Source organism: Podarcis vaucheri, assembly GCF_965113315.1.
Source record: "Podarcis vaucheri genome assembly, chromosome: 4".
Taxonomy (NCBI): domain Eukaryota; kingdom Metazoa; phylum Chordata; class Lepidosauria; order Squamata; family Lacertidae; genus Podarcis; species Podarcis vaucheri.
The window spans coordinates 55,450,288-55,474,232 of record NC_138762.1 but is presented as its reverse complement, the minus strand read 5'-3'; the positions used below and the strand labels follow the sequence as shown (position 1 = coordinate 55,474,232).

The window sequence follows — 23,945 nt, the reverse complement described above, 5'->3', positions numbered from 1 at the left end:
CCACCCGCGGCCGGCAGGGGCTCTCAGTCCGGGATGGCTGGCTCCTCTGGGAGGCTAACACGGCTAATAAACAAACCGGTGAAATGAGGCACAGCGACGCCGGGGTCTCTGGTGGGGGGGGGGGATGTGAGGCAGAGGGGGGTTCTGCAACAAGGCGCCCCCAGCTCTCTCCAATGAGTTGTCATTAGGCAAACGTTTTACATAGCAGGACCTCTTGCGGCCTGTGCTTGCGCTTCGTGAAAGGCAGAAGCTGTGCTCTGCTGCCCCTGGGGCGTATCAAAAGGGCAGCTGCCCATGCAGGATTCCTAGGATTCACCTCCCTGCTTTTTCAGCGCCGGCCCTAGCATTGGGTAGAATGAGGCAGTGGCCTCAGATGGCGGATGCTGTGGGCCAGGGAGGGCTGCTAAAGTGTTGGAGGATAGAGCTGTGTGGGAGGCACACACCACCTGCCCTGTGCCCCCTTAATCTAGGCTTGTGCCATCCGTTGTGGTGTGGAGCGTGCTATCAAATTGCCAGTTCTGAAGTAAGATTCAGCTTCCGGGCCAGTCAGATTCCATATGTAGACTGGAGACAGGACACCATCTTGTCCTCGGAGAGCAAAAGGTCTTGGGCTGGCCCTGTGGAAAAGGGACTGGCCAAGGAACAAAAAGGACTGCAATTCCCTCCCTGCTTGTATTGTAGTGTTGCAGTGGTACATCTGTTACCCGTTAAGTAGGACCTGATCCTGTGCAGACATGTGTTTAGTTTTTGTCCTGAGTACTGGCCCAAGGATTACTGAATTTTGCCAGCAATTATATCGGACAGCTCTGAGCCTTACTTTTCAAAGGCTAAGCATATTTTGTACAAAACCACTACAGTGGTGCCTCGCAAGACGAAATTAATTCGTTCCGCAAGTCTCTTCGTCTTGCGAGTTTTTTGTCTTGCGAAGCATGGTTTCCCATAGGAATGCATTGAAAATCAATTAATGCGTTCCTATGGAGACTGCCTTCAGACCAGGTCCGGGGACAGTCTGTCCCCGGACCTCTTCTGAAGGCAGGCCGGGGGAGAACGGCAAGCTCCGGGGACAGAGGTGAAGGGGCAGCGCTCCTTCGCCTCTTTCCTCGAACCTCTTCTGTAGTCCGGCGGGGGGGAGAACGGCTTTTATTCCCACCGCCAGCCTTCAGAAGGCTGTTCTGAAGGCTGGCGGTGGGAAGAAAAGCCCTTCTCCCCCCACCGGACTTCAAAAGAGCTTCGGAAAGTCCGGCGGGGGGCCAAGGGATTCCCTCACCGCCGCCCGCCTTTAGAAGCGCTCGGGGAAAGCAGCGCGCTTCGCTGCTTTGCCCAGAGTGCTTTTAAATGCGGGCGGCGGTGAGGGAATCCCTTGGCCCCCCGCCGGACTTCAAAAGAGCTTCGGGAAGTCCGGCAGGGGGCCAAGGGATTCCCTCACTGCCACCCGCCTTTAGAAGCGCTCGGGGAAAGCAGCGCGCTTCGCTGCTTTGCCCAGAGTGCTTTTAAATGCGGGCGGTGGTGAGGGAATCTCTTGGACCCCCGCCGGACTTCAAAAGAGCTTCGGGAAGTCCGGCGGGGGGCCAAGGGATTCCCTCACCGCCGCCCGCATTTAAAAGCACTCTGGGCAAAGCAGCGAAGCGCGCTGCTTTCCCCGAGCACTTCTAAAGCGCCAGCCTTCGGAAGGATGCTCCGAAGGCTGGCGGCGGGAGGAGGTCTCTCCGCCCCACCGCCCGGCTTCGGAGGAGGTCCGAGGACAGTGGGGAAGACGCGCTGCGCTTCCCCGCTGTCCCAGAGATTTCCCTATGGGCTTTCGTCTTGCGAAGCAAGCCCATAGGGAAATTCGTTTTGCAAAGCGCCTCCAAAACGGAAAACCCTTTCGTCTAGCGGGTTTTCCGTCTTGCGAGGCGTTCGTCTTGCGGGGTATCACTGTACTGTAGGCCTTTGGGGATGTTAATGAGGAAATCTGCAACAAAATGTGATGTACCCTTGGCCTGAGCCCCGTAGCACACTCCATCTGAGGGCTACTTGGACCAGTCTGCTGCTGTGATGCAATTAAACTATTGGTAGCAGAAAGCTCCAAACAGGAACAAGTGTATTGGACTAGAACCACTGATCTGTTCTAGGATGCCAAGGGTATCATGACAGTTCTTGGTCTACCTATTTTTGAGTGATTCCTGTTTTTTTGGGGGGGGTATTTTTCTGCCTACTTAACCATGCAGATACCCCCTTTTGACATCTGTTGGTTGTCATAGAAGCACTTGCTTGGTTATTTTATTTCTAAAATTGATCCTCTGCATTTTAGTGCCAATTCCCACATCACTCTTTGAGGAAATTATTGTCTCCAGTTGTTATCTTTGATTCATTGGTCTATATACAGAGCTTTATTGCCATCTCCCACATGTGACTTAAATTTTGATATTTCCAGGTAGTTCAAAGAGCCAGGCAGGTGAATTGCAATGTATCAACCTACATTTGAAAGACGCAAATTGAACCTCACATCGTTAGGAATGAAAGGTTGTAACCATGGCAGGCCTTTGAAATGACATTTTGCTATTTTTAAATGCCATGCTGCTGTATAAATATTGCGGGAGGAGAAGAATAGGAAACATAAGTGCCCCTTCCTGCTTCCTGTTTCCATATACCATCATATGCAAAGTGTAACTCTAGCATCTCTGCCTACAGTCAGATGTTTGGCAGGAACAAGCATAATGTTTGGCTTTATCTCTCTTCCCTACTTAGTCCCTTCCATCAGCTAAAGCTATACCTTTGCCTGAGATGCATGAGGGGAAAATCATACAGAATGTAATTCATTGGTTTTTGTTACATGGTGCTCCAAAGAATGGAGAACTAAAAGCAAATTTTATTTATTTTTTAATGTTCAGGCTCTTGCTCGAACAACAATAACAAAAAGCTTACTAACTGATAATTCGTTTATCTATAAAACTGCTGTATTTTTCTTCTAGGACTAAGATGTGGTTTTGTAAGATCTAAATTTATAGTCCTTTTAAATAACCTTAATAGTTGCCATAGCTACTTACATACTCGGCAGCTTTTTAGGTACACATAAAAATGCAAACTTGTATTTTCAAATATATATTCTGTGCTGTTTTACTTTTAAAATGTTACATTTCAGATGATTCCAATGTGAGTCCAAGCTTTAGGCAACTTCAAGACTGCAGAAAGACATGGAAATAGGTATATGAGCTAGGGTAGCCTTCTTGAGTATAGTGCATAAGGGTGTTAACCAACCAATCCTCAGTTCATATCTAATCCTTTAAAGCCCTAAACGGCTTCGGCCCAGTATACCTGAAGGAGCGTCTCCACCCCCATCATTCTGCCCGGACGCTGAGGTCCAGCGCCGAGGGCCTTCTGGCGGTTCCCTCATTGCGAGAAGCAAAGCTACAGGGAACCAGGCAGAGGGCCTTCTCGGTAGTGGCGCCCGCCCTGTGGAACACCCTTCCAGCAGATGTCAAGGCGATAAACAACTACCTGACATTCAGGAGACATCTTAAGGCAGCCCTGTTCAGGGAAGTTTTTAATGTGTGATATTTTAGTGTATTTTTGGTTTCTGTGGAAGCCACCCAGAGTGGCTGGGGAAACCCAGCCAGATGGGCGGGGTACAAATAATAAATTATTATTATTATATAATCCCACCCAAATTCACTAGCCTTTTTATATGGTGCTGTTGCTGTTCTTAAATGGCTGTAATGAAGATTACCAAGATAATGGTTGGGATTCAGAGAACCAGTTAGGGCAATGAAAATAGGTTTGCACTAGCTCAGTGGGTTTTGTTTTTTGCTTTGACCCCCATATTATCATATACCTGCTTTTTAAACAGTTTGCCATATAGATTGGAGGCTTACTGTTTTGAGAATTGCTTTAAAATTCCTGTGAGCTTACAAAACTAGTTTCATTGTTCTTTACATCTTGACTAATGCAATGGATTTGGAGCACTTGAGTACTATATGAATGCTATCCTTTATACTTGTTAGCAGTCACTTAATTTCATTTCCAAATCCTGAAAATAATGCTTGGATCAGCCACAAGGGGGTGAAGTAACACCACTTACAGTATTTGCAAAGTTTGTCTGAAAGAGGGTGCTTGTGCTTTTAAAACTCTTTGCTGGTGTGTATAATTTGTCAGATATATTCCAGATAAATTATACATCTGACCAACCTCTCCTGCCAAATAGCCACAGCAGTTACTAGCCTTCAGACTCGTAGTAGGTTAACTTGCTATTCACACCTATATTAGTCACATGTATCCATGGCCTCTTTGCCTGAATGGAGCTGAAAGAACCTAGAGTGCTTTCAGACAAAGGGCTCTTAGTGCTTTCAGTTCTGCTTTCTGCTGCATCCGGAATTGCAAGCAAGCATTGACACATGAGAGTTATAGCACTCTTTCAGTTGTGCTTTCCATTATGTTTAAATAGTGGGCATGACTTACTGTGTGAGAAGTATTTATCCCTCCTTTTCCTCCCACTCCTCATGGTTGTGTTCATTATTCATATCCTGATGTTGCTTTCTGTCCTTCTACCCCCTTTCTCAGTAGTAACTAAATAACAACTGCCAGCCATTAATTGTTTTTCTCCCCCCACCTTGCTATTTCCTTTTTTTTTTTTACTGCTAACTCATGCAACAGAAAAGGGTTTGTTTTTTTGAGTCTCAGTAGCACAGACCTAAATTTATTGCAAAGCTGTTGCCACCCAATCCCCACCCTGCCCACAGTCTTCTTGCTGCTTATTAGTATTATTATTAGTAATAGTATTTTTTTGGATTGCTTGTTTGCCCTGCACCATAAGGTTCTGGCAGATGATTGATAGGTGGGTGGCCCCATGAAACTCACTGAACTCTTAATCAAAGACTTGACTGAAGATTTTAAAACAAAGGTTGCAAAAGAGTAGGTACACCAAGAGAATGACTGTTATTTGGTTCCTGCTTAACTAAAAGAGTCAAGGTTTTAAGTAAAGTTTAAGGTGCTACTTCTTAAGGACACTCAGGATCTCGGGGATCTCAAAGGCCAAGCAATAGGTGATATGGTGTTCCTTCGATTAGGTTAGGTTAGGAACTGGCAGAAGGTTCAGTGTTAACAATGTCAGGTGGAGTTTCCAGGCTAGCGTGTAGAGTAGGGGTGGCTAACCTGTGGCCCTCCAGATGTTGCTGGACTACAACCCCACCACCTGTGAATATTAGCTCTGTTGGCTGGGGCTGATGAGAGTTGGGAGTCCCAGCAACATTTGATTGGTCATTGGTTAGCCACCCCAGGTGCAGGGAGTGTGAGCACCCTCTTGTCCATGTCAGCCCAAGTCTTCACTCTCAGGGGCAACCTTCTGGGGGCCCCCATGCCAGTAGTGTGTGGGACTATTGCTTTTGTCCAAGAGGCTAAATTCCAGCCATACAAAAGTCAGAGGTGTTCTCTCTCTCTCTCCATCCAGACAAACAACAGGCATTCTAAGTTTTCAAAGACAGATTCCAGCCAGCAGACAAAAGCACCCAAGAAAGTAATGGAGCAGGGCCAGTGAATAGTGTAGTTCTAGAGCAGTGTTTCCCAAACGTTTTTGGGCAACGGCACACCTGTTTACCGGAAAAAAATCTCGCGGCACACCACCATTACAGCCCCGCCCCGTGACGTCAGCGCGCAGCGTCACGCCGGGAGGGATGCACAAAAGTGAACGTTTTTTCCCTTCCCCTTGCCGGGGTGGGAGGAGGCAGCAGAGCGAGGGACTGAGGGACGGCGGCAGCTGAGGCGGCGGCGGCTGTTGTGGTGGTGGCGGCGATAGCGGGCGGAGGAGGAGCCGTCGCCGGGAGTTGCTGCTGCTGCTGTTGCTGCTGCTGCCCGGACATGCCGGCCTCCTCCTCCTCCGCTGTCTCGCGCTCCTCCCTTTTGCGCGCGCTGCCCCGCCGCTCGGCACCACCACCGCGGAGCCGCCCCCGACTCGACGCGGATCCTCGCCGCCGCCGCCTCTCGCCGCCCGACTCGCCCGCCTCCCTCCCACGGCACACCAGCCGGTGTCTCACGGCACACTAGTGTGCCGCGGAACACTGGTTGGGAAACACTGTTCTAGAGCAGCGCTTCTCAACCTGTGGGTCCCCAGATATTGTTGGACTACAACTCCCATCATCCCTGAGCTCTGGCCTTGCTAGCTAGGGGTGATGGGAGTTGCAGTTCAACAGCATCTGGGGACCCACAGGTTGAGAAAGGCTGTTCTATAGAGTCCCCGAGGGCTACAAAAAGAGGCCTGTGGGGCAGCATTCAGCCCCCGGCTTGAGGTTCCGCAGCCCCATCCCTTCAGTAGATTGTTTCAGCTGGAAACTTTCCATGTGCATTTCATTCTGGTCCACTAGATCCTTGCTAGCTCATCTCCCGAAGGCAAAATGTAGCTAAGATGTTTGTGAGGAGACACAAAATATCTGTGAAACTGTGCTCTCCGGCAGTATATTTCATACCTCTGGTCACACTTGTTTTTAAAATAGAGTAATTTGCAAGCATGGGAAAGTTCTGAAGAGGTCTGCTAAACGATTTCTTAAAGAGTTTTAGCACATTAATCAAGCATTTGACCAGTGTAGAAATATGGAAGATAAATACAGGTTTATTCCACTCATGATGCTATTTTCCCCATTCCATTACCCTTGGTTTCCTTTTGAAGTTGAATTTTTAGTATTAAAAGGAAAAAACTCTATAAAAGGTTTTCCACTTCCATTATCATCTACTCCTTCCTTCTCCCTTTTCACTTCCACTATCTTTTTCTTAAAGAATATACCAGAGTTGTATATAGGGCAAGGTCTGGTCATGTAGTGGATTTCTATGATTCCTCATGGTTCATTTAGTGGCATATTTAGTAGCTGTTATAACTTTGCTAAAATGCCATACCTGTATAGACAAGTATCCAGTCTGTTTGCTAGTATAGAGAGGAGGCGATAAAGGCATGCATTCCTCTGATTTGTAACATTGAAAGGAAACATGTGGATGGCAGGCAGTGGGGTTCTATCAATAATAGAGGCCTCTTGACTTTTGTCCCCAAAGTTCTGATACGATGAAACTACTTCTCACACCCTTAAAAAACTACCCTGGTTGAGCTTTGCACGTGTGCTTTTGTCACATGTCATTGGAATGTTCTCACCAGCAGAGGGCACTGCACAAGCAGTCACACAGGGCCTGCTGCAGAGGGAGATGTCTTGGCTGAGAGGTAGCAAGCACAGCTTATTTGTCCTTGGCCAATCCAAGGAACCTCTGGGTGCCTATGTGGAGGCTGTCACTATATTCCAGGAGCTCTTAGGATGTTGAGCTTATTCCTTTTGAACTTCCACTGCAGGTGGGGGAGAGTACAGTCACACTCAGGTTCTGCTTGCGGGTTTCCCATAGGCATCTGGTTGACCACTGTAAGAAGAGAATGATGGACTAGATCTAGCAGGACTCTTATGTTATATATGTGCAGAGGAGGAGATTTTTTGATCAGATTCAAGTTCTCCTATATAATCCTTAGAGAAAAATCTTCAGATTGTCCCCCCTCTTTCTCTTCGTGAAAACATGAGTTTGACAATGGTAAAGATTCCATAACTTGGATTCAGAAAAGTGCAAGCATAATGGCAGGTGTTCCTCCTCTCCACCTTTGCAGCTCCCTGTGTCCTATGAAAAGCTGCTCTTGAAGGTCAGAGAACCCTTTGGAATGATGGAGTCTGGGAAGTGGCCAAAAGCAAGTGAAGGTACCTTGCACATCTATTTGCACATGGTCTCTCTACCTGGTTTTGACTTAGTCCTCCCTCTTCCTGAACCCTATCCTATGCCATTACAGAGGGTCTTCTGACTCTGGAGCAGGTTTTTAAGGAATACCAGGCTGCAGTGAGGAGGAATCTCCCTTTGCATGATTATTTTTCCACTTAAGTGTCTCTGGATTAAACACAATCTGTTGTAGGTATGACAGAAAAGACATTGATTACAAATACTCTTTTGTTAAATCCATGTGTTTAGGCAGCCTTTGTTTTTCTTATTTTAAAACACTGCTTTAAAAATATTTCAGTAATCATTTTGAAAGAGAAGTTATTTCGTGAGAGTGCCAGTTTCTCCCAAACGTCTTATGTTTCCATTTTAGGGAAGGTAGCATGGAAAGATTTCTCCTTAACTTTTCTGTCCCATCCTTCATATTTCTATTCATGTTTTAAGGTTTGTTATATTTTCAGAGTGACCAAATAAACAGCCTGTTCTACACTTTCACATTTAAATCTTACTTTACTAATGTGGTCTGGCAAATTCTGGAGCTTACTACTGTTTCCAAACCACATTAGTATGGAGTGATGTGTTTTCAGCACCTCACAAGATGGATTTTCCCTCTAGATTTGTATATGCTCAACCAACTTCCCCAGTTGCAAGAAATGTAGGAGTGATTTGGGAAAGTTAAAAAATTGTATTTTTCTGCATTACTAGTTAATATTATTAATTCTGGGACCTGCAGCACCTGAGTTAAATAAGCTTCCCCCAACCCCCCTGTGACATATAGTTAAATTTATATTCTGGTGGTAGCAGTAAGATCTGTTTGAAAATTGTGACTGCAGAGTCCAGAGAGAGCTTTCCATAATTTTGATTCTTCTTAAAGATCATATTTAGTATACCTTTGCTTTTTCAGGCCATAATAGTGTTCCCTTGCCTAGAAGTTAGCAGTTGTTAAGATAAACTTTTAAAAGTTTTGTCTACAGTACAGTGGCACCTCGGGTTACATACGCTCCAGAAATAGTACCTCGTGTTAAGAACTTTGCTTCAGAATGAGAACAGAAATTGTGTTCCGGCGCTGCGGCGGCAGCAGGAGGCCCCATTAGCTAAAGTGGCGCTTCAGGTTAAGAACAGTTTCAGGTTAAGAACGAACCTCCGGAACAAATTAAGTACTTAACCCGAGGTACCACTGTATCTGCAAGTTTCTACTAAGTAGCTCTCTCAATTAAAGACATACTTGCAGATACGATTTCTGTCACGTCTCTTTCAGATTAAAATTAAATTTAACATTAGAAGCTTGGGAGTGCTAAGGAGAAGTAACAAGAGGAAGCCAACACAGATGATGATGATTAGTCAGATGCTTGGTAAACAGGAGGGCCTTCCTTCCCCTTCCCCTAATCTGTCTGCCAGGAGATAGAGAGATTTAACTCCCCACCTCTTTTCAAGTTACTTCCACATGTCTTAGCCCTCTTGCATGCAGTTGGGTGGATATAATGTAAGGGGAAAGGGGATAATAGGAAAGTTGAGGAAATTGACCCATGAATCATTAACATATCTTGGATTTTTTTTTCTTTGCTTGAGAAAACCAGTTATTTATAGCTTTGAAATTTGCATGATTCTAAGTTTCCATTTGATGCTTTAAGAAGATTATTCCACTTAATCCTATGTTACTGTGTACTTAACCAGCTAGTTTGTAGCAGCCCAGCCTTAAGGTATCATATGACAACTTATGTTAAAGGTCAGTTGTGTACTGGGAGGCTCTGTTCTCTGGGGAGAAACTCCTTTAATAGCACTTCTAGTATATATTGCAAGTATACATTGAAAGAGTGATGCAATAATCAGTTTTTCTAGCCTAGATAGTCAAATAGAGCAGAAAATTCTCAGACCACCAAAAGGGGTCATAACGGTCTGTCATATAACCAGTGAACAGAAAATTTCTTGTATGCCCATCAGCCTGTATGCACATCAGCATAGCTTTCACTCTGCATTCCATTTACTAATGAAATAGTTCCAATTATTTTCTAGTTTACATTGCCTGCTTATAGTTTAGGAAGGGAAAATGTCAGAAGATATATATACAGTGGTACCTCGGGTTACATATGCTTCAGGTTACATACGCTTCAGGTTACAGACTCCGCTAACCCAGGAGAGGGACAATGCTCCACAGGTGTAGTATCCCATAAGTGCAACTGCACAATGGCAGTCGTAAGAATAGCCATTACAACTCAGTGCAGCACTGCTTTACATAGCTTGGGAAGCCTTCTGAATAGAATAAAATATAAATAGTATTATCTTTTGAATATTATCCTCTGGTTTAGAATTAGTTTATTCCATTATAGTTTTGTTGTGTTCTAGTTAAATTGATTCAATGCTTGTCATGAATCTTGGGATCATTAAAGAACAATTAAAAAAAACACCTCTGACTTGACGACCTTTGCCTTTGAAAAGTGGATGGTGGAAAGAATTTTTTAAAGTTTCATACATGACTTGTAGAGCACTTTGGGACACTTTTCAGCTGTGATGCTTACAGAAGGTCCAGTGCTATGCTTTTTCCATGGAAATTTTCCATTCTGAAAAACATTGCTCATAAACATTTAATTCATATTGCTAAAGCGTAGTCTCGTGTTACGTGAATGAACCCTGGGATCTTGAGAACTCTCTCCTCTCCTTTTTCGGGCACAGCCTTAAATAGGAGATCAAAAGTTATTGCTGTGCATTTATTATGTTAACAACTTTACTGCATTAACATTTAAGAAAATGAAAACAATGAAAGTGAACCGAGGGAGGAAGAGCTCCATTGGCCACGTCACCTCGCAGGGCTGGGGCCGATGGAGCTTGTTCCTCCGCGTGGCAGCCACTGTCGGTGGAAGGAGTCCCTCCGTAACCAGCGCACCACGGGAAAAACAAGCTGCATTGGCTTGTTCCACCCTTGGTTTGAGGGCCAGAGCGTGATGGTGCCTTCACCCAGAGGTATATCGTGGAGGAAGGCGCCATTGCGCTCTGGCCCTCAAACCAGTGCTGGGTGATGTATCGATACATCACCCAAACCTAATCAGATGACACTGGTATAATTCTGCAAGGTTGCTCTTTTTTACGCATTTTAAGTTGGAGGTTCTGAAATGCAGAAAAGTCAGGGCTGCGCACCCATGAGGCAGGGTGAAGCAGCTGCTGCTAGTTGTATTGGTGCCAGTTTCCCACACCAAAAATTTCACCAGAACCTGCTGTTATCACCTTTGCTTTATGCCACCGTACAACCTAGGCAAGGGATGCTTTGGTGGGGGCATTATAGGGGCACTTCCTGTTTTGCCTCAAGCAGCAAAATGGGATGCACCACTCCAGAGAATAATCATTAGGTGGTCCACAAAGACCCTAAGCAATTTTCAAGTGGTCAATGGGATAAAAAGTTTGGGAACCGTTGTCTGAAATGAAACTCCCTTCCTTGGAGTCTCCAGAGGCAGTGATTGAATCTGTGAATAAATTTAATTTTGTGAGGTACACAGATCTACACCTGGGGATAGCTTTGTTTCTTTATATGCTCATAACTACTATGCTTTAAAAAAATATGGTTTAAGTTCTATAGGATGAATGAATGAACCTATGAATGAGAAGAAAATTCAGTAATCAGTCTTGGATCTCATTTTCCCTTGTGCTTGGTAGGCATAGCCATTCTGAAAGAAGGCGATTATGCCTAGGGTCCATAAAAAGTCAGTAAATTGGAAGTATACTGTGATGGCAGCAATAACTTAGTGAATTGGAGGATTTGACCTGTGTTTCCATCTCAAGCTGCATTTATAGCAGTTATAAACATGACTACATGTTCTTAAAGGTTTCCTGTGTTTTCCATCCAAAAGGGAGCAGTCTGTGTGAAATGTTTTTCCAGCTTGTCTGGAAACTGGAATATAGCTGTGAATCACTTACAGAAAATGCTATGCATTTTTATTTTTTTATTTTTTGTTATCTGGAAACATTGTGACTTTCCATAGTTTTATAATGTAGTACATGTGGTTTAATAAGAAAGGACTGCAGGAAGTTACTGGCCAGTTCTTCAAATTAGTTCATAATCTCCCACCCAAGCACTCTTGGTTGCAACTTCCCATGCTTAATTCTTTCCTCAAATGGGAAACTTTAACGTAAAGAAAAACACTTGCAGATATTTTTTTAGCCTAGGAAAATAACGTGCAAACTATTTTTAAGAAGGTAAGGGGGAGACTTATAAAGATGTTTTATAAGCATCTAAAGGTAACTTAATAGTCCACTAATGGCTCTCAAACAAGCTCTTTTTTAAAAATAATAATTAAATATGCAGATTTATTTATTTATTTTTTAAAAAATGCATCTTCACTGTCCCTCCTGCCCCAGACTTGCCACTAAAGCAGAAAAATACTCACCAAGTTATCACCAGCGAGGGTGTGTGTGTATTTTATGGGTTTAGTGTTAGCTTTGGCAAACTTCAATCTGTGTATATGTTTGGAGTGCTTAACATTTTAATGTTTTAAGGTCACATTTGAAAAATACGTTTTTCGAATACATCGAAAAACACATGGCTTCCCCCAAAGAATCCGCCGAACTGTAGTTAAGGGTGCTAGGAATTATAGTTCTTTGAGGTGTAAACTGCAGATCTCAGGATTCTTTGGGATAATCCATGTGCTTTTATGATATTATGTGGGTGACAAGATGAAAACTGTAGTTGTACTCCTCCTTAAGTAACCTACAGATTTAAGTAGGTAAAAGGTAAAGGACCCCTGGACAGTTAGGTCCAGTCAAAGGCGACTATGGGGTTGCAGTGCTCATCTTGCTTTCAGGCCGAGGGAGCCGGCATTTGTCCACAGACAGCTTTCCGGGTCATGTGGCCTGCATGACTAAACTGCTTCTGGTGCAACAGAACACCGTGGTGGAAATCAGAGTGCATGGAAACACCCTATTTATCTACTTGCATTGGCGTGCTTTTGAACTGCTAGGTCGGCAAGAGCTGGGACAGAGCAACGGGAGCTCACCCCATTGTCGGGATTCGAACTGCCAACTTTCTCATCGACAAGCCCACGAGGCTCAGTGGTTTAGACTACAGCACCACCCATGTCCCTTTAGATTTAAGTACCAATGTTTCATTTGTTCATTGGTTACATTTGAAAAAGCACATCTAAGGGTTATGTAGAACAGGTATCTTCAACCTTTTCAGACCCAGGTTTTTTTACCCAAACATGCTTATGGAGGACCAATTTCTTAATCTTTAAAGTTTTACCTCATATTTGCATGATATTTGTGCTTCTGTTGTGACCCACCTTGGATCAGGCTGCGAACCACTAGTTGGTCCCAACCCACACGTTGAAGACCAGTGGTGTAGGAGATACTATATCTCTACGTTCATGGAGATTTTCCAAAGAAAGCATACTGAGTAAATGTTGTACAAGGCCCCTCGTATCCTGACTCTATTCTGGAAATGAAAGACTTCCTAACTCTTTGTACTGCATTCATATTAACACCTTTCATTGGTATCTAGTGTCTATTCAACAGTAATTCCATGGCTCCTGATGGTCCTGAGCCCCAGTAAAGGAATTTCACCTGGTCTGTTGGTTGTGATAAGATGCACACCACATTGAAGAGGAACAGCTGTCTCATTCTCATATATATATATATATATATACATACACAGAGAGAGAGAGAGAGTAGAACCTCTACTTACAACCACCTCCACTCGCAGACGTTCCAAGTTGCGACCACAACAAACCTGGAAGTAACCGGCAGGTTTGCTGCCGATCATGCATGCGCAGGAGTGGCGATTGCCGTTCACGCATGCGCAGAACTGGGCAATCGCCGCCTGCGCACAATGGCACCTCTCCCAGCGACCCATTTCGCCATAAGGACAGGCCTCCAGAACGGATTGTGGTCATCCACTGTGTACACACACACACACCACACACACACACACTTTCCCGTTTTCATACCTCTTTTCCAAGGAATTGATACATAAAAATAAAATGCAGTTTATCTGGGAAGGTGAAGCGGAGCTTGTTTAGTAGATAAAAGTGAGATGTGACAGCCTGGCTTACAGATGAAAGGAACGGATAAAGCTGTGTGTGTTGAATACTTCTGCTCTGTTAGGTACTTTAAGAATATAAAAAGAGCCCTGCATGATCAGGTCAAAAGTCAACCAGATGCTTTCATTGTTTTGGAAACATTAAGTTTTGCATTCTTTTTAAAATTGAAAGTCTGTAATTACTCATTTGCACATGAGTAATATGCTTTGTGGGAAGTGTGTGGCGCTGTGGGTTAAACCACAGAGCCTAGGACTTGCAGATCAGAAGGTTGGCGGTTCGAATCCTCATGACGGGGTGAGCTCCCGTTGCTCGGTCCCTGCTCCTGCCAACCTAGCAGTTCAAAAGCACATAAAAGTGCAAGTAGATAAATAGGTACCGCACCGGCGGGAAGGTAAATGGCGTTTCCGTGTGCTGCTCTGATTCGCCAGAAGCAGCTTAGTCATGCCGGCCACATGACCCGGAAGCTGTACGCCGGCTCCCTCGGCCAATAAAGCGAGATGAGCGCCACAACACCAGAGTCGGCCACGACTGGACCTAATGGTCAGGGGTCCCTTTACCCTTTACCTTTAATATGCTTTGTGGTGAAAAGAGAAGATCTGGAAACTTAACAGTAACTTCACTCCAGGTACAGATAGGTAGCCGTGTTGGTCTGCCATAGTCAAAATAAAAAAATTCCTTCCAGTAGCACCTTAAAGACCAACTAAGTTAGTTCTTGGTATGAGCTTTCGTGTGAATGCACACTTCTTCAGATACATCTGAAGAAGTGTATCTGAAGAAGTGTGCATGCACACGAAAGCTCATACCAAGAACTAACTTAGTTGGTATTAAGGTGCTACTGGAAGGAATTTTTTTATAGTAACTTGACTGTCATTACTTGACTTCATTAGATTAGTATGTACTTAAGATATACTAATAATTGTCTTTCAAAGACCTGCATAAATCTACTGATAAGGTGTGAGACATCCTTTTCTGACAAAGCCATGTATGATAGCAATTGTTAGAAGTCCTAGAACATCTGGCAGGAAAGGCCTCCAGTGGGTTTGTTTGCTTTTGTTCAAAAGGACTTACTGTACTTGGTCCTTTCGGCATGACTTTCCTCTCTGGGAATTTGTTTGTGGTTCCACAGGGCTATGTGTTGATCACAAATGCTGTTTAATGTCTATATAAAGCTTTTGGTTCTCAGTGGACTATATGTTTAACAAAGAAGCAACTATCTCTGTCCTGAACCAGTGTTTGGATGAGGTCAAGTGGCTGAAGGGAAGTATGTTTAAATTTAATCCAGACAAGATGGAGTGGTGCTGATAGGCAGTGCTTGTGATTTGAAGCAGGGTGGATTGCTGTAAATTAAGACGGTTTTAAGTCGTTTTGTTTCTATCTACCCTGAATTTGAGCAGATTAGGTGGCCTGTGATCAATGCAGTTTCTGTAACCTTATATTGGGTAATAGCAGTCCTAGATCTGGATCTACTTTTTAAAGAAGCAGACCAGATTTGATGTTACGGGTCCCAATTTCCATTGTTGACTCATTTCGGAGGCTTTTACTTTATTGGCTATGTCAAAGCGTCATATGCTGATCTGTGCTACTGTAGTTTCTTAGTCTGATTACTTCATATCTGACAACCTTTGAAGATGACAGAAGCTTCAGGCAGTGCAGAACACCAGTGCCTAACTTAAAACAGGTGTTGGAAGGCACAGCTGTATGAAACCTGCTCTGTTTTAACTACCATGGTAATAGACTGTATTGTCTGTGCAATCTATATGGAAAGTTCAAACAGTAAAAGGCTGGATGAGAGCTTTTACAATGACTGCTTCAGAACAGTGGAGCCCCTCCTATGAGTAGAAATTAGTTGTTTTAATCCAGGGTTAGGCAACCTAAGGTTAAACCCATGGGTTTAACCAGCCCACGAGCCGCCCCCAAACCGAGCTGCCCGCTTGGAGAGTCCCTGCACGCGGCGCTAAACCAGCGCAGCGTGGGGACTCACTTCCGCGGTGCCGGAAATCACGTCTGTGCATGCTCAGATGCCAGAAATCACGTCTGTGCAGATGCAGATGCTGGAAATCGTGTCTGGGGAGATAGAAGACGCTGGAAATCGTGGCCGTGTGGATGCGATCTGGCCCACGGAGGGATCTCCGCTGGAGTGAACTGGCCCAGGCGAGGTAAACCTTGCCAACCCCTGTTTTAATCTCTCTCTTCCCCCTCCTCCCAGTCATTGAGCCAGTATCTTCTATTGCCCATGCCTAGTTTGGTGATTAGTTACTGTTTTTAGCCCAGATATCCAAGGGTTGGCTTGTATTTCACGGCAAACCACTGTTAATCATGTTCCCCACAATTTCCCCTAGAATTGATATTTCAACAATACATAGTAAAACGTCAGACTGGTTTCGCCCTGGTTGTATCAGTTGGGAGAATACCTCATGCTCTTCTTTTTTAATACACCAATCAATTAATCTAGAAGTTTTATAATATATCTTTTGAATATCTTGGAGAAAGCTTACTTTTACTTTGTCACTCTTGCAAGCGATTTTCAGTTCAAAATTTTACAGGCCTGTTCTCTGGATGGCTTTTAAAAAAATGTTTTGTTTTGTTAAACTACTGGCTGTGAAAGAGTTAAATGTTTTTCTTTTTAAATGGTATTCAAAGATCAGCCCTTACATCTGGAGGTCTGCCTCACCTCCATGAGTTCACCAACCTTACAGCCTACACACTTTCATTTTTTTGTGTCCAGCCTACTCCACTGATAATACCACCATAGAACTGCTCCTGCTTTCCTTTTTCCCTTTAGCCACCAACAAATGGCCTATGCCTCCCCCCCCTTCAAGTCCTCCTCTTAGGTCCTTTCTTCACCATTGTGTCAAATGGTGGGGATCCTTGGAGTGCCATTGCCAAAAGAAGGGAGCAAAGGGGATGTAGTACAGTGGGGTGATGCAAATTGACCTGTGCATCACCTCCTCTCATTGGGTGTTTATATATGAGGTGTATCTGGCTGTGCTTCCTGGCAGAGATGAAGAAAGGAGAAGGATAAATAGAAGCTCCTGTTCTCAGTGCACATGCAGTGTGTGTGCCCTTATATCTCCTATTCCCTTTATTAGTGTACACAGACGTGGGGTGATTCAGTTTTAAGAATGCTAGGGTTCATCGTAACTTAATCAGAGAATGTTTCCCAATACAGGACTGTGTTCCAGAATATGTGAACAAAGTGTCACTAAGCATATGCATCATTTTTTCTTTCTGCCACTGAGTCCTCCCAACACTCCTGTTCAGAGGATAGAATAATGTAGCCTTCACACAGGGCTGAGCCCAGAACCTTTCCTTTAGAAGTTAAACACACACACACACACACACACACACAATTTTTGCTAGCATACCATGCAATCAGAAATGCATTTATCTTCATAGAAATCCTCCCTCTCCCATTTTCAGCAGACATTTACCATAGTGCCTTTCTCCCCATAGGCTCCTGCCACTTCTTCCCCAGCAAGTTATCCATTCTCTGCTCTGATCCAGTCATACCACTTCTTTCCTTTCCAGCTACAGCTGCAGAGTTGTCCCCCACCCATTGAGAAGGCAGGAGCTGTTAGGTATGCACTTGGATCGCCACCCCTGTTGTGTCTGCCCAGTGACTGAAGGAGGAAGGCTAGCAGTGGTGGTTCTTTATCTTTGAGTCAAGGAAGGACGATAACTCTGAAGTAGCCTCCTTTTAGAAATGATGCTGCCACACATCTTACTCTGGCTTGACCCAGTTAAGTAGCCAAGAGCATTCATCTCCAAAACACACACAATTTGGCATGTTTTGCAGAATGCAAAACCCTGGAGAGGATTTCAGATCTGAAAGAAATGCCTTTGCTTCGCTTAGGAAAATTGCATGCCCTCTAACCACTAGGTTGTAGTACTGACCTCTACTTCCAATGAATATTTACTTAGCATACCTCATAAAATTAATCTTCTTTAAGGGTTGCCACATTACTTCTATATTTTCAAAAAGGAAATGGTCTTGGTGTTTCATTTGTCCTAGTAGCTCTTGATGTAACCTGAACTCTGTTTTGCACCCAGCACAATCTAATGTACAGTCATACCTTGTGTTGCGTCTGCTTCAGGTTGCGTCTTTTCACGTTATGTCTTGTGGCAACCCCGAAGTACCAGAACGGGTTACTTCCAGGTTTCACCACATGCGCAGAAGCGCTAAATTGCACCGCACACGTGCACAGACTTTGGATGCAAACGCTTCAAGTTGCAGACGTGCTTCCGGGACGGATTACATCCACAACTTGAGGTTCCACTACATGACACCTACAGCACTCCACCTTAAAACTGTTACAAATTCCAGTCATGAGCTTCTCCATAGCCTCTTGCTTTGTCTGCCCCTTCTCCCCTACTCTCCGTTTTTCAGTTTTTTAAAAACCCAGTCTTGAGTTCTGGGGATTCACAATCTTACTCAATATTTGGGTGCTTTAGTTGGGATCTCTGTCCCTAGCTTGAACTGTCTTGTGTCCTCTTCAAATACAGTACTGCTTTTTCTCACTGCAGTGGAGCAGGAAACTGTAGAAAAGAAGCCATTGAAATAATTTCCCACTAGTTGCAATACCAGCTTCTGGTTTCTTAATGTCTTCAGTGACACATTGTTTCACCAAGAAACAAATGTTACTCCTTGCATACTGTTTCATCATTCTTTCATATAAACTGCTTGCTGCTACAAATTCTATTGCTACTAAATTAACTTTTCATAGGTATTCTTCCTGAAAAAGCGAAACAAACATGAACAAAGTATAAAATGTTTTTTTAAATATCCTTACCAAATAAACTTAGTAAGTAGCAGAATAATTTTATTAATTAAAATTTGTTGCTTTTCTCTTCCACCTAGAAAGCACGTAGCAGTGATGACCAATTAGAAAGAAATTCACAAGGGTATTAAATTATATTATTACTGGAGCCAAATGATGTTCACAATTCAGTGAGTGAGATTTCAAGGTACCCAAAACTTTTGCTCAGGGTGAATATTGAAGGAAACAATAAAGGGAAAGATTTTTTGAGAACGTGATGTAGTCTTTAAGTCATGTCCACTGTTTGTTTCAGTCTTTAAATGGTAATAGGAAGCCCATACAGACTCTGTACAGTTACCTCTTATTGGTAGCAGTGAGAAATTCCCATTTTAATATGACTTCTTGTTCTCCTGTTCAGTACACTTGATCAAGTGCATTTTGATTGCGATCATCATTTAATAAAAGTAAAAGCTGAAGTTACTTGAGGAAGAACAGGAATCAAAAATGTTTTGTGAAAAGCATGGATTAGCATGTGATGTGAGTATATAGATGTCAAGTGACATCTTTGAGGCTGAATGACAGAAGTGAAGGGGGATAAAAGTAAATTATGAAAATCTGATTTTACTACTTTTAGGATAAAGGCTTGATTTATCCTTCCTGTACCATACCTTCATGTTAGTCCCTTACCATTTTGCAATACTTCAAGCTTGCATAAGTTGGAAAGTTTATCCTGGGGAGGAGGGTGGGGAAGGAATTTCAAAGGGCACTCTTTTTTTTTTTATCTATTCAGGTTTCTGCTTTGTACTCATGAACTGGGATGTGTAGGCTTGCCTATCTAAAGTGGATCTATTTGCCTCCAGAGTCAACAAGAAACCTGTTTTTCTTTTTTTTTTTCTTTTTTTAAAATTTTTATTGGTTTTACAAAGTTTTTAAATAACAAACAAACACTTAAAAAGACAAACATACACGTATAGTTTCATACCATATTTTCATAAACCTCTTTTCTTGGACTTCCCCTCCCCCCCCCCTTTCTGCATCCCAATGTCCATAATTTTTAGCAACTCCCAATTGTTACTTCCAACCTCTGTCATCTTAGTCTTCTCTATATTCTGACCTTATACCACTGTATCCCTTTGTCTCTGAAAACCACAACACTTTAACATTCATTGAGTTTATAATAGTCCTTAAGATAACTTTTAAATTTTCTCCATTCTTCTTCCACCGTCTCCTTTCGTTGGTCGCGGATTCTGCCTGTCATCTCAGCCAATGTCATATAGTCCATCACTTTCATCTGCCATTCTTCCAAAGTGGGTAGATCTTGTGTCTTCCAATACTTCGCGATGAGTATTCTTGCTGCTGTTGTGGCATACATAAAAAAAGTTCTATCCCCTTTGGACACCAATTGGCCGACAATGCCCAAGAGAAAGGCCTCTGGCTTTTTAAGAAAAGTACATTTAAGTACCTTTTTCATTTCATTATAGATCATTTCCAAGAAACCTGTTTTTCAATAGGCACGTGGATCTATTGCCATTTGGAATGGATGTTTTAAGAATTGCCCAGGAGCCTCATGTCTGTATTCCCACCGCTGCTGCTCCTGGGCACACGTGATCAAGATCGGAAAGGTTTGGGTAATCTTAATCCTCCCATAGTGCCCTAGCAGGTTATGGTTTCCCAAGCTGATAGACATGAGAATTGTTTCCCCTTTAAGGCCACAGTTCACTGTAGATACTCTGCAATAAGACCCAGTTCATATATTTGACTTAGTGTAAGAATATTGGATACAGTGGTTAACTTGGTAGTCGAACAAATTGGCTCCCAAACGTCGCAAACCCGGAAGTGAGTGTTCCGGTTTTCTGGAAGCCGAACGTCCAACACGGCTTCTGTGGCTCCCGATTGAGTGCCGGAAGCTCCTGCAGCCAATCAGAAGCCGTGCCTTCCTTTTTGAACCATTCCGGGAGTTGAATGGCCTCCCGGAATGGATTAAATTTGAGAACGAAGGTACCACTGCACTTGGCTCAGAGGCAGTTTTAGGGTAGTGTGACAGTGCAGTCACACTGGGCGCTGGGTTGTAAGACGCGTCAGAACAATGCTGTAGAATGGAGTGCAATAAGTTGTTGGGGGGGCGGGGGGGTATCATTGCACAGGATGCCACTGAAATTGTTAGTGGCCCAGTATCCTATTTTCAATTCAGTAGGATACAGATAACTCAGATTTTACACACAGTTATCTTGTGCACATTCAGCTTTACATACATACATACATACATACATACATACATAGAAAGAAAGAGGGAACATCCACACTGGCAATCCCACCCACCACTGACCCCAATGTGTTTTTGACTATACATAAATTTGGGCTTTATGTTCTATTCCTGGAACATAACCCCTGTGTAAGCTGAGAGTCACCTGCATATGAAAAATAAATTAGTAAACAGTGCTTTAAAAATCACACTTTTCCTTTGAGGGTTGTTTTTGGAAAGGAGAAGTGGAAGAACGTAACAGACTTAAAAGGGAAATGGATTCTTCCAGCGTTTGAAACATTTTGTGTGGCACAGGAACACTTCAAAAGAGGCTTTCTTCAGCCTTCATTAAAGAATTCAGTTAACTCTGGAAAGTACAAGCCTGAAGTCCTACACACACTTGGGAGTAAGTCCCATTTAGTCCAGAGGGACCTGGTTCTGTGTAAACATCGGGAGGATTGAGTTTCACCGTGACTAAGATTTAGTATGCTTTCCAAAACTTTGCAATGTTTTCTGCCAGCTAATTGCTGTTTATTGCACTAAACCTTGGTCCTCAAACAGTAACTTTTTCCATCTTAAAGTGGGTTGTCCCATTCAAGTGAAGAGCATGTTGTCTGAGTGCTAAATGGAATTACTACCAATGGAAACTATGCTGCAAGAGGAGTTGATAAAGCAGCTGCCTATGCAAACCTCAGCTGTTTTTTCCATTCTCCAGAGCAAAGTTAATTAGCATAGGGAAACTGACTAATGTGCTTACGTCACCTCTTTCCAGTTGAAGCTTATATTTTGTCCCTGACTGCCTGAAAGCATGCGGCAGGACTTTGTTCAGGAATTTGCTGTCGCATACAGGATGCTCTGAAACCTTCTTTTTTCCCCTTTCTTTTTTTTTTTTTTTTTTTTGGTTGAGGGGCTGGACTTGGTGCTTTTTATAAACTCTCACTCTACAGCACAAAACTGCTTCTTCAAAAAAGGACTTTTTGGTGATCTTGTACTGAGCTCTTAGCATTCTTCAAGAGAGCAGAAGATGCATTTTAGGAACTTTGATTACATTTTTGGCTCCTTAATTGCTTGCGTTCCTGACAACAAGGTTTTCAATCAACCAGAAATTAGGGTAAGGCTTTGTAGATTTTTGTTTCTGGTGAGGAATATAGTTACTGAAAAAATGTAGGTGTGTTCAAATGACTGACTAGGTTAGGTCTTGATATGGCAATGTCAAAATAATCCCAAACTGCAGAAGCTGGTGTCTATTTGTGTTTCTGTATGCTTTATAAATTCTTACAATAATGCCTTAAGATTATGCTAGGGTTGTAGCTCAGTGGCAGAGTACATGCTTGGCATTCTAAAGCTTCCAGGCTCAATCGCCAGCATCTCAAGGTAAAGACAGGAGAGAGACCTCTTTCTGAACCAGTGGAGAGCTGTTGCCAGCCAGTGTTGAAAACAGTGGCGTAGCGTGGGGGGTGCAGGGAGGGCCGGAGGCACCGGACGCAACATCTGGGGGTTAGGGTTAGGGGGTGCAAATCCACGGGTTAGGGGGCGCAAATTACTTGCCTTGCCCCGGGTGCTGACAACCCACGCTACGCCACTGGTTGAAAATACTGGGCTAGATGGACTAATGAGCTGATTTAAGGAGCTTCCTATTTCTTGTGGGGTAATTTGTATGATCCTTTAAGTACTTTTGTGTTAACTGTCTACAAATTCTCAATACTTCTAACTGTTAGCATGAACTTTTAAATATTCTTCTAGTTTAAATAATTTAGCTTTACTGTTTACAATTTCATCCAGCTTTTCATTTGTGAAAGTAAGGTGGAGGGGAAGTAGCAGGGGGTGGGAACTGGGTTTGAAACTTTGAACAGGGCTCACTGTAACTTGTTCAAAAGTGCAGTGCCTGTCTTTTTTTTTTTGGCAAGACTATACTAAAACTTCAAAACGCTAATAACAAAAGCCTAGTTGTAAGTAGAATGAAAACACATTCTCTGTACTCTTTAAGAGAAGTAGCTCAGTTTTGGGCTGACAACGTTCTGTACAAAGTTGTATAGTATTTCCATGTGTTACATACTTGTTTGAAAGTTTAAAGAAATAATGTTTTGTTATCTCCTTCATGCAAAACCTGTTATAGACTTGTGACTTAACTAAACCCAGCAAGTTCAGTATTCTGTGATTCCCATACAAGTTAGTCAAGTTATAATAGGCAAAAGAAACTGTAGTCAGTTCCTGTTAATGGCTTGTGAAACAGGAAATTATAACATACATAAATGCTCAGCTAATGTGATTAAGAACTATTGTCTCCTCCTCAAACTCCACTCCTAGTTTCCTTATTCTCAGTATTAAATGGCAGACACTTCTGTGAATGATGCATAAAGAAATTTGAGTTGGTTAGTTGCCTGAAAGTTTCAGTAACACATGCGCTAAGCATGCATCACTACGGTATGGAGCTGTCAGCTGGTGGCAGATTTGCCACACCTGAAGTTCCACAGATTATTTGTTGTTTGGGGTCAGAAGCAATTGTCTTTTTTCAGACTTTCTGGAGATTTTTGTTGTTTTTTAAAATGCAAACTAGATCACCACCACATCTGTATCTCCACTATTTCTTCATCCAGCCACAGCCTCCCCACCACCACCACCACCACACTGGTTCTGTATGTTTCTTAAATTTTGAAGCACTCTGGATTGGAAACGTGTGCTCTATAGCATCTATGCGTTCATGCTTGCTAAATAGGGTCACACATTGTTTTTTAGCAGCTGCATGGTAGTTTCAGCTAGTGTAGATTTTCCTGGCATCATGGTGAAAACGAAGGCTGACACATTCACTTCATGTACATTGTAAAAGATACAGAACCAGTCAGGAAAAAGACGTATGTTCAAAGGCATGATTCCTATTAATACATATTAATTGATACTGATTCTCATCAATCTAGCAAAGGGTTTGTGTTTTGTTGGGTTTATTCCATGGTACAGTGATGACTTGTTGCTTAAAGCCATTAGGGCTTACCTCTTGAATTCTACCTTTTGGTTATCAGGCTGATTGCACATATCCTTGAGTGAAATAGGTGGAATGGAAACATTTTAACCGACATAACTGAATTGCAGTTTGACTATCAAGTTCCCTGCAAATAGAGGTGTGGCACTGGGAGAAGAGATAAAGCTATATAATACCCTATCCCCCAGAGCCCCAAAAGTTGCAAAAAACCCCAAAAGTTCCCTTGTTTATTTGTTTAGGTA

At 43.1% G+C, this 23,945-nt stretch overlaps 2 protein-coding genes across 5 annotated transcripts in view; one reads left to right on the top strand and one right to left on the bottom strand.

Moving 5' to 3' along the window:
* The window catches only part of CLIC6 (chloride intracellular channel 6), a 137,525-nt gene that overhangs the window by 33,362 nt on the left and 80,218 nt on the right, over nucleotides 1–23,945 (bottom strand). The window lies entirely within an intron of this gene.
* Nucleotides 7–23,945, top strand: part of RCAN1 (regulator of calcineurin 1) — a 32,071-nt gene continuing 8,132 nt past the window's right edge. Inside the window, exon 1 of one of the 2 annotated variants that reach the window (XM_082220548.1) lies at nucleotides 7–78. In XM_082220548.1, coding sequence (XP_082076674.1) covers nucleotides 34–78 — 45 coding nt within the window. In that variant the 5' untranslated portion in view covers nucleotides 7–33. Of the gene's footprint in view, nucleotides 79–21,683; nucleotides 21,838–23,945 lie in introns of those variants that run through there. The other variant, XM_082220547.1, reaches the window with a different exon arrangement.